The sequence below is a fragment of the Gallus gallus genome, chromosome Z (genome assembly GCF_016699485.2).
Source record: "Gallus gallus isolate bGalGal1 chromosome Z, bGalGal1.mat.broiler.GRCg7b, whole genome shotgun sequence".
Taxonomy (NCBI): Eukaryota; Metazoa; Chordata; class Aves; order Galliformes; family Phasianidae; genus Gallus; species Gallus gallus.
This window is the reverse complement of record NC_052572.1, coordinates 35,164,353-35,181,121: the sequence shown is the minus strand read 5'-3', so window position 1 is coordinate 35,181,121 and position 16,769 is coordinate 35,164,353. Positions and strand designations below refer to the sequence as shown.

Here is a 16,769-nt window from a genome sequence, read left to right as displayed (position 1 = left end):
CAAGTCCAGGAGACACACCAGAACAGGAGCACACTGGCAGCTGCGATAGTCTTGAGAACAAAATACTTTATTCATCAATAAAACTATAGTTTACAGTAGTATTTACTAAATAAATTATATAATTTCTCTTTTACAAGAAATAAACTAAAATCAAAAATATTTCAAAGACAGTATGTATATACACAACATAAGGCCTTGTTATAAATAACGTTTTTTTTTCTTTTCACCGACAGTGAAAATGTCTTTAAAGGCTCATTTTCGTATCGCATGTGCACAGGCTTACCCTAAACCCTGCTATCAATTCTGATTACCACTTCTGTGGATCTAAGTGATTTGAACTGAAGGGTGAATATATGCAAAAATTAATTTTATTCACTACTGTGCTTATTTTTAAATACGTAAAGCAGATAATATATTTTGTTTGCATAATTACGAGATGCATGCAAATGAAATCACTAGAGAGCCAATAAGAAAATATTACTTTCAAGTCCAAAAAAGGTGATTGGCAATATAGTAGAAAGCAGCTCAAACACACAGATTTTCACAGTTCAGCAAGCAAGAGCAGATGATAGTAGAGAGTGGAATGTTTCACGTCACTTTTGCCAAGTCCGTCAATCCTTTCTATAGCTCAAAGATTCTGACAATTCTTAGAATAAGCTCAGCTGATTATTACTCTCTATCTACAAGGCTCAGCAAATCAGGAGTGCGAAAAGTGCTCTTCGTTAACCATGGTCACTTCTCTGTTTCAGTTTTCATTCTTCTCTTGTTTTTTATTACTGCAAAAAACAGAAAGAAAGAAGCGAAGTTAGAAGTTGTGTTTATTTGCTTTCTTACAGAATTATAAATTGGTAAGATATATTCCCTTGAAGAAGCTGAAGCACAGTTCAAGAGGGATCCTCCAATCAAAATCACCAGGTACTCTTCTTTGTACAACAACCAACCCCTACAGTCTTGCAGATGTTGCGTGGCACTTACATTACCAAAATCCAACCACTTGTTTATGCAAAATGCTGAACACTCTGGGCATCACAGAAAACAATCCAAACTGAGGGCACTCAGCAGCTCCTAACTTCCTTTCACCTGACAGAAGTACCTGGGCCTGATTAGAAGTGTCAGGGGGGAAAAGTGCAGTTTTTGCATGTCTTCTGTAAAAGTCCTGCTAGCTTCCACAGGATGTCCTCTCAGTTGAAAAACATAGCTATCCAAAACCCTTCAGGCACAACTGAGCTTCTCTATCATTCTATTTCATAACAAACATGACAGTATTAGCGAGTTTGGTTTCTACAGTATCTTCCACAGAAGCAGCTGTTAAATAATATAAACAGTTGACTACTCTTTAGTATCTCTATTCAGCCACAGACGAAGAAAAGCTGTTCTCTGCTGAACAACTTATTACTAGTATTTACACTAAGGATAAAGTGTATTTAGCTGAACAAAATCTTGCAGCAAATCAAACTTCAGGATTTGTCAAGAGACAAATCAGCATCAGCTAATGTATCAAATGTGGAAGAGGACAGCAAAGCAAACAGAGACAGTTGGACTGACCCCACTCTGGAACTTCATAAAAGCATAAAGAAGATGCAAGCCTGCACTTATTAATCAAATTTTTAAAGTCTCTTCCAAATCATACTTTTTAGATAGAAGCGTCTAACTAACCTTCAGGTAAGTATTTCAGTAACAATCTAATCTTGGCTGTGAACAACAACAAAGCTCAGAAGGCGTTCTAAAAGCTTATCTTAGAAAATGAAAACCCATAGATTTAAATCAACATTATAGTTATGACTTCTAGCATTAGACTTCGAATCTTAAGGAAATGTATGTAAGTGCTGCAAAACTTTAAGCCTGCTGCTGTGTTGTGAACCACTGTTATGGACAGGGCATTCACAGTCACTGCTGGTGAGCAAAGTACTAACTTCTCAGAGACTATTCCCTTTGTTTGGACAGCTGTGGTCTGGCAATGAATGCTGCTGCATTATCACCTGACTGCCTTAAGGCAGAAAGCTTGTCAGGTAGTATGTACTTACAGGATGCAAAACAATTTAATATGCAAAGGAAAACTGCTGGACAAGTGACTAAAATTAAAGTAAGTAGAATTTTAAGAAGAGGATGACATGAGAATAACAAGATTTTTTTTTTTAAGCAACTAGGTATCAGTTTGGCAAAAAAAGGTTAAACAGTTAACAGTACAGATAAGCAACATAATGCTTTATGAAGCCAGCGTAAGCGCGTTAAAATGTTCTCTGGCAGCATCTAGTTTGTGGCTGAAAGCTCCTATCTGAATGACTGCAAGTCCATTTTGACAACTATAGTGGTAATTGAGCACAATTTCAGACCCTGTGGCCTTATCACTTCTTTTCACTCTCTCAGCAATACTGCCGATGCTCACTTTTTGCTACTCCAGTAGTACCCAATTACAACTTGTGCATTTTTATTCCTTTAACTCTTATCCTTCCAAAGCATTTCAGAGGAATCAAGATTGAAAAAATACCTGCAAAATTTGCACTACACAATTGGAGAAGATTGCCCTGATAGAAACATAAAGCAACTGCCTGAGGGAGTCACAGAAATGCCGTGCATGCAGCAGGATTTAAATATCCCTCTTTGTGTCAGGTACAATTCACTTCCATGTGTATTACTTTGAAAAAGTCTACAGTGGAATGCAAATGATGTGAGCAACTTGGTCACCACTGCACAGTGTATGGGGTCACAGATGTAAAAAACAGCATTTTCTGATGAAGACTGCATTTGACCACAGCAATTGGGTCTGAAATGATAATTAATGGCAAATGACACTATCAGATGCCTTCCTGAGATGTCTCATGCTGGTCCTAGAATGTACTTTCAGTATTAGGAATCTTTTTGTACTTCAACTCTTTCCATAGATTTGGTTTTGAGTTAATTGATTTCCCCACAAAGTGCATAAAATCCCCAGGGCATGAAAACTCGTAGTTTAGCAACAACAGAAGCTGTCATTTTAGCACCTGGCTTACTCAGATAATGTACTAATTGTAATCAGAAATTGTATGCTTTTAATCTACTCTAACGCTTCATTCCAGTGTCTGATTTTCATCTAAGTGTTGCTGTTGCTTCTTACGTAACACTGCTACTGCAAAAACTCTTCCACCGAATGATATTCAAGAGCTTGGTTTTTGTTTCACCTTGCACCAGCCTTCAGTTTCATGAGAGACACAGGCTGATTTTTCCCCTGATAGAGAAGATAATGGATCGTTGAATACAGGCATAAAATTGGTAAGAGAGGAGAGGAGGAGTGAGTTGTTCCTCACAGTGTGGAACAACTAGATCTTCCCTCTTTTAGCCTTATGTAAACCCAGTCAAGCACTCTCTCCTCAAAGCAGGTTCCAATGTGTGTGCAGAACACATAAGGATTTTTCTGCTCTCGGGGCAAACTCACTCAAAGTGTCTGTAAATAAGGAGGCCTACATTCTTTTCTCACAGTCCCAAAGTTAATGTTCAGTCTACCATGTTTTTCTACCAGTACCTTCAGTGGAAATAGCAAAGCTCCAGAAAGAGAGCAATGTGTCAAAATATGAGGTATACATCCCAGTGTGACTGCACATTTAATTGCTTGTTCTTACACGTACACGTATCCTGCCTGGGAAATGCTTTAACTTCAGTCCTGGTTGTTACTGCTTCACAACAACACTCTGAAGAAAACTACAATACGACTAGAATTGAATCAAATGCTGTAGAAGACAGAGAAGCAAGAAGTTCCTGAATGAAAAACAAATACCTTGTCAAGGAGTTATGGTAGCATGTACAACCCTGTATGGTAACTGTTGAGTCAAGGCCTGAACCACTGATTGAGCACCTAGGGAAAGGACCTGGTCAGCCCTGCGAGCACAGGGGAAGGCAATTCAGCTGTGTGACAGGAAAGGGTGGAGCCTGGCTCTCTTAGACCCCATTTAAGGGATGACTGCCAGCAGGGAAGGATCTCTGGGTTGGAGATCTCTCCTTGGTCGAGTTTTCTGTGTGAGCCTACATCTCTGGAGTTGGGTGAGCACTTTTTCATCTCACTAGTCCCTTTGTCATTACACCTCCTCTATCACCATTCCACCATGCTGATCTTTCTGATTGCTACAAGCCCCATAGCCAAAGCAGTAAGAATCACAGAAATCGTTAGGTTGGAAGGGACCTTAAAAGATCATCATGTTCCAACCTCCTGCCCTGGGCAGGGTCACCTTCCTGGCCTTGAATGCCTCCAGGAATAGGGCATCCAGAGTCTCTCTGGGCAGCCTGTGCTACTGCCTCACTACCCTCTGAGTAAATAATTTCTTCCTAGTGTTTGATCTAAACCCACCCTCTTTCCATCTATAGTCATTACTTCTTGACCACTACACTCCCTGATAAAAAGCACCCCCCCATCTTTCCTCTAAGTACTGGAAGGCCTTGGGGTCTTGGGGAGCCTTTTCTTCTTCAAGCTAAACATGCCCAAGTCCCCCAGCCTTTCTTCACAAGAGAGGTATTCCTGCCCTCTGATCATTCTTGTGGCCATCCTCTGGACCCACTGCAACAGCTCCAAGTCTTACTTACGCTGGGAGCCCCAGCACTGAACACAGAACTGCACGTATTCATTTGATCAGAGCCAGGTGAGAATTCTTTTTTCTCTGCAAGTTCACACTAGGAGAGAGCAAAGACTGCTGATTCAAAAATAGCTGAAGAAGTGAAAATATTTCTCAGAGAAAGTAATTGCAAAAGATGAGGGATTAGATAGTAAACTGGCAGTTGGAAAGGGCTGAATACAAACTAGGAAGTGTTCAAAAGGAGAACCAGGCACAGTACGCAGCTATAGGAGTGAGAACAGAAGAAAAGAAGCACAGTGAAGAGTAACAGGGAGACTGTTTTGCTAAGTTTCCAAACAGGCACAGACAAGCACTCATCAGTCTATTTAGCTATGCATCTACAGCCACAATACACACAAAACAGATCTCCAGCTAGGTTTTACAACTTCAGAATCCTATACTACAATTGGCATTTGGTCATAAGCCACAGTATGGGTAATTCTGAATGTAACACTATGCAATTCATCTGACAAATCATAGTTACGCTAACCGGACTTCAAATATGCTGAGCTTGCTCATCGCTACAGTTACTCTTGTCCTTTTTTTCACTTGAAACCCTTTTCAATACTTTCCAGATCTATTTTCAGTGGTAGTGACTCCAAAGTCATACACAAATAACAGCTGGTAATGTTATGTTCCCACATAACTACTTCTCTGTTACCAAAGAATCTTCTATTATAGTTAAGAACACGGGAGTTCTCCTTCAAATAAAATAGTTCAGTAATGAAATCCTATAGGCAGGGTATATACTTGTTTAAGACCTGTATTTACCACCAGCTGATTTAAGCTGTATAGCATCATAACGGAGCAAACTTGTCACTGTACTATTTACGTGCATAGTCTCATCCTGCTATAAGCATAATGGAAATCAAACTACTTACAGTGAAACAATTATCACACACACAGTCACAGGGGTTGGAAGGGACCTCAAGAGATCAGTTATCCTATTTCTTAAGCCTTACTACTCTGACTTCACTGACACTGTAATTTGTCACCTGAGAGAACACAGAAGAGTAGTTTTGTAATTCCACGTTGCTCTTTCATGGACAGAAAGCTTAACATTGTGGACAGACACAACAGGGTGACTTAAGGTTTCTCCTTATTTCCTAACTGAAAGTACTGCTTTCAAGGTTCTCAGCTTTAGGTACCTTAAAAATTACACTAAGGTCTTTATGATTGGCTGCTCTTGCCCATCTACACAATGAAACTTTTGCAGTGTTGGGTCTGTATTTCACACTAACTAAAGTCTAGTTTTCAGAAAGAAGTGGTGTTTGTTAGGCAGATCCAGGAGGTTAGGATGTATGTGATTGCTTGTCCATTTCCTGCAACATTTCAGGATTTCTGAGTCTCTACAGACTTGTCATGTCAAGATCGTATCAGCAACAGGCCTGATTAGCACAAGTCCTACAGGAATAAGCTGCTTTAACGGGCTACATGAAGCCACAGTTAACTAAGTCAATTCTATTTCCAACTGGCTGCTTGCACTCGCTACTGCATTGATTCAGTGGAGGCAAGACAGACAAAAACTACCCTAAGCAGTGAGTACTAGATATATCTAGGTGTTGCTGGCTTAGGAAAAAAAAACAACACACCAGTGGCACAGCCTACAGAGAATAGCACAGCAATCAGACACAACATACAATACTCTGTATTCCACTATTTCTTTAGAAAAGAAAAAGGGAACACTTAAGATAGGACAATAAAGAATGCAGGGAACCCCTACTAAAAGGAGAATAGCTGAGCTTGAGTGAAATGCTTGTTAGTAACCTAATTAATGATTGCTTTTTTCACTTCCTCTGTATGTAATTCTTGCCACACATGTCATTTCTTTATGAGTTAAAAGATTTGTAGGATTATGTCAGAATTGCTTAATTTATGTTTGAGGAAAATAAATCTCCAGGAAAGAAGAAGAAAACAGCACACCTTCCTCCTGCATTCATACTGAGTTTTTCAAATGGGCTTCTAAATGCACAAAACCTCACGCAAATGCAACTAGCACCAGGTGTCCAGCGCCTTTATGTTTGTGGAACGTGAGCAATCGCCATAGTTCTGTCTGTTAATTTTCCTTATAGGAACTGATGTAGTGCTGACACATGGGTGGTTTAATTGCTGCAAAGTGGTGCTTACACAGAGCCAAGGATGTTCAGCTCCTCACTCTGTCCTGACAGTAAAGGGCTGGGGGTGCACAAGGAGCAGCAAGGGGACACAGGACTGCTGACCCAAAGTGACCAAAGGGATAACCTCTACCACATGGTGTCATGCTCAGCTCTAAAAGCTGAGGAGAGGAGGAAGAAAGGAAATGTTTGGATTAATCGTGTTTGATTTCCTAATAAACTGGTAGATGTGATGAGCCCTGTTTTCTTGGAACTGATCAAACATTTGCCTGCTGATGGAAGTAGTACATGAATTCCTTATTTTGCTTTGATTTCACATGCTGCTTTTGATTTATCTATTAAAATGTCTTTATCTCAGCCCACCAGTTTTCCCACTTTTACTCTTCTGATTCTCTTCCCCACCCCACTGAGGCGGGGGGGGGGGGGGGTGTGTGCAGCTCTGTGAGGCTCAGCTGCCTGTCAGGGTTAAATGACAAAAGCTGTAGATAGCAAGAAAAAAATTTAAACACCAGTATAGATGACATGAAGACAACCAAAGATAGAGAATTGAGCTTACTGCTTATCTTTTGATCAAATGAACTATTCACTAGGAACCAAATCAGCAAGGAAAAGATAATTTTTAAAGATGCATTCCAGCCACCACAACTGGAGAACCCTTCATAGCAGAAAAGGAAGCTATTAATATACTTTTATATTGTGCTCTGCTTTTCTTCAGTATCACTGATGTAAATACAAAGCTTGTCTCTCTGGAAAAATTTTCTGTCTCAACTGCAGAATATTCAATACGAATACAAAAGATGTTTTGTTTCCTCCTATCAGCATGAAAAACAAGTAATAAATCACCCCCGCTCCCCCTACCATTACAGAAAACCTGAAAGAAATTTCAGTATAATTCGTTATTAACACAATAGTTAATAGACACAAAGATTATTGAAGAATTTGTTTTGCAAAGGTACTTCAGCATATGTCTAACCTAGAAATACCTCAAAGAACCTTTGGTTCTTTAAGTTTAGTAATTATTCAAGTCCCACGCTGAGCCTCAGTCAGAGGAATTATAGGAGAAAAAGCCTACCAGAAGCAGACTGGCAACTTACCAAATAGACATCCAAAACTGAAGCATTATCATTTTCTGTTTCCAGTGTGCTTTGTTCTGATGTCAAATAGATGGCACTATCTTCTAAAGTGAATGTTGAACTTGAAGGCAACTCTTTACTGCAAAGAGAAGGGAGACTACAGTCAACAAAAAAATAGAAGCTGCAGAGAGCTCAGTCACAGCTGAAATCTTAAATTTCCAACATAAAAGCTTCAAATACTTGAAAAGAAGGAAAATAAGAGTATAGGTAGTTGACTGGGGGCTCATATTCGACTAACATATGCAAACCAAGTTATTTCTACTTTTGTCGCAATGTTATCAAGAACTAATGCCGTTCTTGAACTCTGCTGGAACAATGAATCTATGCCACAGTATATGTGGGGTAATTTCACTAATTCCTACATCACAGTGGTATAAATCCTAAGAACATTTTTAGATTTAAAATAGAGGAAAAAAGAGACTAAGAAATAAAGCATAGTAGTGTTGGACTTTCTCATGTGGATAAGACGTCACTTGCAGCCAAGAGTTCAGGTGGGAAAGTGAGAGAAGAAAGAGTGTACTGTAATTAGTACAGCTGTGCAAGCAAGAAATGTTGGCAGAACAGGTATGCTGCATTATTTCAGTCAGGGATATGATTTATGTTCACTGCTACGGAGAAAGAACATGAAACTACAAATACATCCACGCAAGAATCTTGTTTTGTAAATACTTGGAACCACAGAGCTGTGGTCCATGGTGCTTTACTGGATTTAAGCACCTTAATCACTCATCCTTACTAGCTGCCAGAAATGAAGGGACTTCTGTTCTGTAGAGCCATATTTCAAATGTTCTTACCTATGTACACATGAAGAGAAAAGCTAACAATTCTGCATTATAACTAACTGTTAAAACATGTCCACAGCCATCAGTCTGTAAATGAGGAAAGCAGGATTAATTTTCCCCTCTCTGTGCAGCACTTCATAGTTTAGGTATGTTTCGGATTGGGCATCAAGTCAGAAAGGGTACAGCTAGAATCCAAAGCAGAAAGCAAATAATAATGCTCAACAAAATAATGAATCATCAGTCATCCTCATGTCATATTAGTATTATACGTTACAGTATATACAGTACAACATTCACCGCAACACACTGCTTCTTTTACTATACACAGTGTATTAGGCATCTCTTCAACTGTAAGACTAACTCATTTGTACCAACGGTGATGCGGCTCCTGTTGGCTTAGCAGCAGTTTTCTAACACCCTCTATTTGTATTCTATTGTGGAACATTTCAGTCATATCAGTTTTCTGCCAACGCTTCATTTTACTAAAAGGAAAGGGAAGGACAGGAAGGGAAGAAAGGGGCTGCTGCCAAATGGTGACTATGTTTTTGTCATCTCCCACAAAATAAGCTCGGGCATTAAAGACACTATTTTTGGTAAAAGGGGAAAAAAAAATCACTTCTGTTTGCTTGCATAATTTTGAACAACGGTGATGCTCAGTTCAGGCCTCAGAACGGGCAAAGGCCCATATAAGAAAATCACACAACACAAGATGAATACGAAGTGAGCAGCTACTATATATATATATAAAAATGTGCAAAGTCAATGGTCAGTCTTTCTGGAAAACACTGCTCTGCATTGCTATGAGCAGGTCAGGCAGTCTGCAGCGTATACTTGGCTTTTATACCTGTCTAATGTTAAGTATAAAAGAAAAAAAAAACCTTGAAATAATATTTGCTATGTACTAAGTCAGATCACTGCTGTTATACTTAACTCCTCTCACACAGAAAACTTCTGGCACCTGCACTCGGACGAGGTGAGATTTTCCACAATTCACACCAGTGTGTTTTATTTTATGGTCTTCTTGTACCAGAAGGCCAAGACCTAGTCCTTACTGCTCTTTTCTGGTTAACTCACCAGCCTACTCTTATACCTACTTTCCTTTCTCCCTTTCCCACTTCTCCATTAGAATGCGCTATGTAGTTTGTTTTGGGCTTTTTTTTGCTGCTGGTTTGTTATCATCTACTTTGCTTCACAGTCTGCCTTAGATTGCAAACAACAGCAGAATGAGCTCAGCACTCAGTGATGGGATTGTTAAACTACTGCCCTATGGCATATAATAAAGACTGTGCCATCTGCCCTTCAGAGCGTGCCTCTTTTTATGGTATGCAAGGAGACATGCACGTCTGCCTGCTGCAGGAATCCACTATACAGACAGGAAGCAAATGAAGGTTGACACAAAAACAACATGGAAACCTAAGTCTAAAAGCAGCTCCCATTAATGTTACAGCTTGGTTATTCGTTAGTGAACTTCCTAAAAAGGAGAGAGAACATATAGAAACAGATAATATGTAATACCGTACAGAAATAAAAGGGAGAAAAGGGGTGGAAGAAAGTACAGAGTAAACTTACACAGAAAACCAGCAGGGAATAAAAGGCCCTTGCATGAGAACAGGCATGAAAGCATAGACCTAACAATACAGGGATGCTGCTCCATAGTTTAATTACAATCAAATCCCCACAGCTTATCTGCAGGTAACAATCTTCTTGCTACTGTGGCTTTCACACTGAACAGTCAGAGTTCAACTCTAATACTCCTGTATGAAGAACTGTTTTCTAAAAGAAGTATGGAAGAACTGCTGAGTGACAGAGCTTTCTTTCACATATCCTAACTTCAATAACCAGAGACAGGGCAGATTCCAAAAATTCTCTAAGAAAACTTAATTTTACATATAAAAGAACATATAGAGTCCATCTGGGGAAGCTAATCAGTCAAGTGCATAAAGCAGAAAGTGGAAATTTAACGTCACTGCTCTGCTAGTCTGCATCTGGAGCCTATGCTGGTGTCAGTAGGAAAGCAAGGACTTCTGCCAAAAGCTGAACTCTGCCCCAGTTACAGTATACTGCTTATGTGCAATAATGTAGTAACACCTTTTTAATTCTATCTTTTTAGTTAGAAATGATTTCCATGGCAGAAAACTACACTTGTTTATTGAACCTCGCCTCGTAACAACAGCATGAAAAAATACATCCCAAAGATAAATATAACAAGGTTTCCAATTTTCCTATGAGAAGTGAGGAAAAGGAAGCTTTTTTTTTTTTAAAGTCTCTTTTTTATTATGGTCCTATTCTCAGAAACAATAAATACTTTGACCTTATGATGAAACAAGGAGAAAAGCTGTACTTAGGACCTTCTAAAACAGCATACTTCAACACATTGAATAATAATAATAAAAAAGCTCAAGTTCTCTTCTTGTTTAGTAGAAAATAAAATAAACCCTGCATTCTTCAGAGCCCTTCTGATTTGTTCTCCTGGACACGAGAGGGCAAAAATTAGCTCAAAAAGTTGAAGTTAATTAGGGATTGCTTCTTGGAAGTAGGGAAAATGGGGTTTGGGATGCAAAATCTTCACTAAGATTGTTACATAATTCCTATACAGAATCTTAAGAAAATTATCAGCTCACCGCATCATAAACTTTAAAATGTGTTTATAGAAGTTAATCAGAAAAGTGTCTCATAGGACAATGAGCAGTACAATCGTTGTTAAAAGATACTGCTCAAACAGCAACCACTGTGGAAAATCTAGCGTGCATACAAAAGGTATCTATGGGTCTGTTCAACATGGGCCTCATGTTTACAATGTAGACATCACTTCTAAAACCCAATCTTGCACTTTATAAATTTCACGCATGCCTGAAGAAGTAGGACAAACATAAAAACTCTTGCAAGTCATCTTTTAATAACATTGTTCACAGGCATCAAAGTTAAAGACTTGAAAAAAGAAGTAAATAGGACTGATCTAAATGCTGCTTTTGTCTTCCAAGTGATGGAGTCTGACAGTAAGAGTCTGTGCCACCAAACTCGTGCTAATGGCAAACCACCACGTGTGGTTATGAACAGTCATAAAAGTCATTCTGTGACTCTATGATTACATGAAGGCACCAATTAAAGTCATAAGGCTTGTTATTTTTGCAGCTGACACATATATGTAGTTGAAGAGACCATACGTGTAAGCAATGAGCATTCAGAAACTCAATCTAGATTGTGCAATCTTGAGTAACGGCAGCTTAGGAAGGGATTTACATACGAAATCTGCTCAAAGATGGTCCTCAGAATCTTCCTTCCAGAAAGAATTAGTTCTGAAATGAGAACTGCAAGGATGAGTACAGACTATGAAAGTCAGGATCTACAGGGACAAATTCATGCAAGGAAACGCTCTTTTTTTTCTGTGAAGGAAAGCACTCATGCTTGTGAGGCATGTGAGAGCACAGGGTATCAACAGCTGAGTGGATTAGACCCAATTAAGTAAGTGCAGATGGAAGCATGCCTACTTTATTACATATGCAGAAATCTTCCTACAAAAACTCCAAGCAACATAATAGACTTCTTTTAACAGGTACTATATGATCATTATACTGGATATAATATGATGCTAGCGTCATTAAAATTTAGACATGCCTTATTATTGAAACTTGAGCATCATCCAGATTTACCTTCCACTTTGCATTTCAAATAAACTGTTGTTTTTTTTAATTATTATTAATTTTTTACATGTCCAGAGCAAGCATTTACTACTGTGATTCTCTCTTCTATTTCCACAAACATTTCATGAGACACCTCCAGTAAATCCAAATACTAACTTTTGACACCACTGGAGAGGGGGTGAATTTTGTGTACTTAGATGACAGTATTACATGTGCTGACAACGGAAGAACAAAGTTTCAGACTGTAAGATTAAATACATTTTAATCTTTCCTCTAACAATGTTTTCTGATGCTTTTCCAGGACCACAGGTAGCAGTGTTCTGCCCTTTAAACTGGTGAACTTCAATGTGCTTTCCTGCTATGTTTCTTCTTCTGTTAAACTTGTCACAGAACTGCAGTTCCAGCAGAATGTAATGGATAAGCAGGAAATTTTTTTTACCCCATCAAGTACCCAGAATATTTATAGACATTATGCCTTTTTAATCTATGTTACTGACTACTATAGTAGCGATCCTACACCAGAGGGAAGAAAAAAACAAAACCGATGCATACAAAGCTCTGCAGATATTACAAAATCTTCTACCAGCACATAAATATGATTTCCAAACTATTTTTTTCTCAAATTAAATAACTGAGCTGAATCTGATATGCACATGAGACTTATGCATAGGAGTAAAAAATACGTATGTAAGTATGTATGGAAGTAGGTATGTATGCAAAATATGTATCTAAGCATATAATCTCTTAATGCAACACATTTGCTATAAGCAGTCCTTGAAGTTCAATTTCCTGCATCAGCATCACTGTAGCATCACTGATGATCACTCGGTTTGAATGCAGAATTCCAGCAGAGCATTCAAAGAGAAATTGGAGGTGAGGCAGCATCAGAAGAGAATAAGACCTTTTACACATAGTTTATAAAAAAGAATACATTAGAGTGAAACAGCGATTCTGAACAATTTCAGTGATGCACAGAGTTCTCATTGTTAATTTGTAGATTGAAAAGGGAAAGAAAAGCCAAACAAAAACTTATTTTTACAGTTATTTTCTCCCACTCAGTAAGGATCACCCATGACTGAGCTCAACTGTGCTGTTGCTCCCATCTTCCTAAAGCAGTCTACTTTATACCTTGGTTCTTAAATTAACTTAAAAACAAAACAAAACCAAAAAGCACACAAAAAGCAGAAGTAATTCCATCAAAGAAGAACCTGCCATGCTGCTTCAATCACAGTCAAATTTTCTTTCTTTTCCACGGGAATTTCCCCACTGTTTCACTACATCTGTTTCTAGCATTGAAGTCATGAAGTCTTCTTCCTTCACTTAGTTGCTCATTTACATTCACCTAACATGCACCTCTTTTAATCAAATTTAGGCAAATTTGTCTAAGCTTCAGACTCTAAAGGCAGTGGGTGCACAGACAGAACGTTTAAATATAACGTACAAGAGTTTTCCCATACTGAAAACCAGACTCACATAAGGCATATTTTTCTTATAGCAGGAAAATTAATACCTACGAATTCCTTCCACTGAAAAAACAAAAGAAGGCTACTTTTATTTCCTAAGCTGTCTTTAAAAAGATTATTTGATAAAATGTTAGGCTATGGACATTTCAGTTCAAGCTGGGAAGTTTCAGGAAGTTTTAACCACGTAGGAGAAAGCAATCCCTTGAAGACTTCCAGAATTTCAAGTGGTCTGCACCAAAAAACTGAAACGCAAAAAACTATGAAAAATTGTTCAGTGAAATTTAAATACAGCTAAGAATCATAGAATCATCAAGGTTGGAAAACACTTCGAGGATCATCCAGTCCAACCATCCACCTTTCACCAATATTCCCCATTGAACCATGTTCCTCAATACAATATCTAAATGTTTATTGAACGCCTCCAGGGACAGTGACTCCACCACCTCCCTGGGCAGCCTGTTCCAGCATCAGGCCACTCTTTCAGATAATATTTTTTTCCTAACGTTCAACCTGAATCTCCCCTGGCACAACTTGAGACCATTCCCTCCAGTTACATGGAAGAAGAGGTCAACTCCCACCTCGCCACAGCCTCCTTTCAGGGTGTTGTACAGTGTGGTAAGGTACCCCTTGAGCCTCCTGAACAATTCAAGTTCCCTCAGCCACCCTCCATGAGACCTTTGCTCTAGACTCCCCACCAGCTTCAGTACCATATATCTTTGTGTAGTGAGGGGCCCAAAACTGAATACAGTACTTGAGGTGTGGCTTCACCAGTACTGAGTACAGCAAAATGATCACTTCCTTGCTCCTGCTGGCAATACTATTTCTGAGACAAGCCAGGATGCCGTTGGCCTTCTTTGCCATCTGGGCACACTGCTGGCTCATGTTTAGCTGAGCATCAGTCAACACTCTCTGGTTCATTTCTTCCACAGTCTTCCAGCCACTCTACCCAACATCTGTAGTACTGCCTGGGGCGGTTCTGCCCAAAGGGCAGGACACAGCACTTGGTCTTCAACACACTTGCTGTATGTTGCATGGCACTTCATCCCACTGCCCTCAGCCCTGCAACACAGCCTGTCCAGATCCCTCTGTAAGGCTTTCCTATACTCAAGCAGATCAGCACTTTCTCCCAGCTTGGTGTTATCTACAAACTTAATACAGGTGCACTCAATGCCCCCATCCAGACCACCAATAAGGATAATAAACAGGACAGGCCTCACTACTGACTGCTGGGGAACGCCACTCATGATCAGTCTCTACCTGGATTCAACTCCATTCACCACTGCTCTCTGGGTCCAGCAATCCAGACAGTTCTTTACCCAGCAAAGGCTACACACGTCCAAGCCATGGGCTGCCAGCTTCTCTGGGAAAATACTATGGTAGACAAGTGTCGAAGGCTTTGCTGAAGTCCAGGTAGACTATGTCAGCAGCCTTTCCCTCATCCACTAGGCAGGTAACTTGATCAAGCAGGACATGCCTTTCATGAACCAACACTGCTTGTGCCAGATCCCCTGGATGTCCTACGCGTGTTGTGTGATCTCCATCAAGATGATCTGCTCCATAACCTTCCCTGGCACTGAGATCAGGTTGACAAGCCTGCAATCCCTGGGGACCTCTCTGGCTGACCAGGAATGCTGATTATGATGGAAAGTGGATCAGCTATCATCTCCACCAGCTCCCCCAGTGACCTTGCAGCTGGATCCCATCTGGCCCTATTGACTTGTGGCAGTCCAGGTAGAGTAGTAGCTCTCTAACTGCCTCCATCTGAATTGTGGGGTGTATTCTGCTCCCCATCTCAGACTTCCAGGTCAGGGGGTAGAGCACCTCAAGGATAACTGTTTTGACTTTTAAAGAAAGATGTAAAGAAGGCATTGAGAACCTCAGCCTTTTCCGTATCCTCAGTGGTCATGTTCCCCCCACCACATTCATTAAACGACAGAGATTCTCGTTACTGTTACTGTATTTATAAAAAACTTTTTGTTCTCTTTTACCTCAGCGGCCAAGTTGAGCTCAAGCCAGGCTTCCACCATTCTGATTTTCCCCTGCACACCCTAATGCTTCTTTGTTCTCCCCCCAAGTTGCCTGTCCTTTCTTCCTTTTTCTCCTGCAGCCTTAGAAAACATTCTCTGTTCATCCATGCCAGTATTCTTCCCGGCAGGTTCATCTTGCAGCACAGGGGGACAGTCTGCTCCTGCATCTTTAAGACTTCCTTCTTGAGGAGCATCCAGCCTTCCCAGATGCCTTTACTCTTCAGGATTGAATCCCAAGGGATCTTCCCTGCCAGGGTCCTGAACAGTTCAGTGTCCACCCTCCAGAAGTCAAAGGAGCAGTTTTGTTGCCCCCCTCCCCCCCCAACTTCACCAAGAATTGAGAACTCTACCATTTCATGGTCACTTTGTCCAAGACAGCTCCTTATCTCCACGTATCCCATCAGTCCTTCTCTGTTTGTGAACTGCAGGTCTAGCAGGGCACCTCCCCTGGTAGGCTCTCTTACCAGCTGTGGAAGTTATCTTCCACACACTGCAGAAACCTCCTAAACTGCTTCTACTGCACTGTATTGTAATTCCAGTATACGTCAGGGAAGTTGAAGTCCCCCATGAGAACAAGGGCTGGTGATTGCACAACTTCTGCTAGCTGCTCACAGACCACTTCATCTGTCTCTTCATTCTGGCTAGGCAGTCTATATCAGATCCCAAACAGGATGTCAGCCTTGTTGGCCCTCCCCCTGATCCTTACCCATAGACATTCTACCTTGTCATTCCCAGCCCTGAGCTCAACAACACAAACACTGACAGAGAGAGCTGTCCACCACCCATCTTTCCTTGCCTATCCTTTCTGAAGAGCTTGTAGCCATCCACTGCAGCACTCCAATAGTAGGAGTGGTCCCACCACATTTTGGTAATGACAACTAAGTGACAGTTTGCTTGTCTGACTCGTGATAATAAAATACATAAAAAAATATGATCCTTAAAGAAAATTAGAAAAACTTAATACTCTAATAACCTTATTTTTAGCAAAGCTAAAACTTGTTCCAAGACAATGGAATTCTGAAGTCCTAC

The 16,769-nt window shown here is 40.1% G+C and overlaps 1 protein-coding gene across 36 annotated transcripts in view; it reads right to left on the bottom strand.

Annotated features, from left to right (window-relative positions):
- Nucleotides 1-46: 46 nt before the first annotated feature.
- Nucleotides 47-16,769, bottom strand: part of PIP5K1B (phosphatidylinositol-4-phosphate 5-kinase type 1 beta) — a 94,694-nt gene continuing 77,971 nt past the window's right edge. For all 36 annotated transcript variants that reach the window (XM_046905355.1, XM_046905359.1, XM_040655534.2 and 33 more), the window contains 2 exons: nucleotides 7,789-7,906; nucleotides 47-776 (listed from right to left, as the gene is read on the bottom strand). In XM_046905355.1, the coding sequence (XP_046761311.1) occupies nucleotides 774-776; nucleotides 7,789-7,906 (121 nt within the window). In that variant the 3' untranslated portion in view covers nucleotides 47-773. The remainder of the gene's footprint in view (nucleotides 777-7,788; nucleotides 7,907-16,769) is intronic.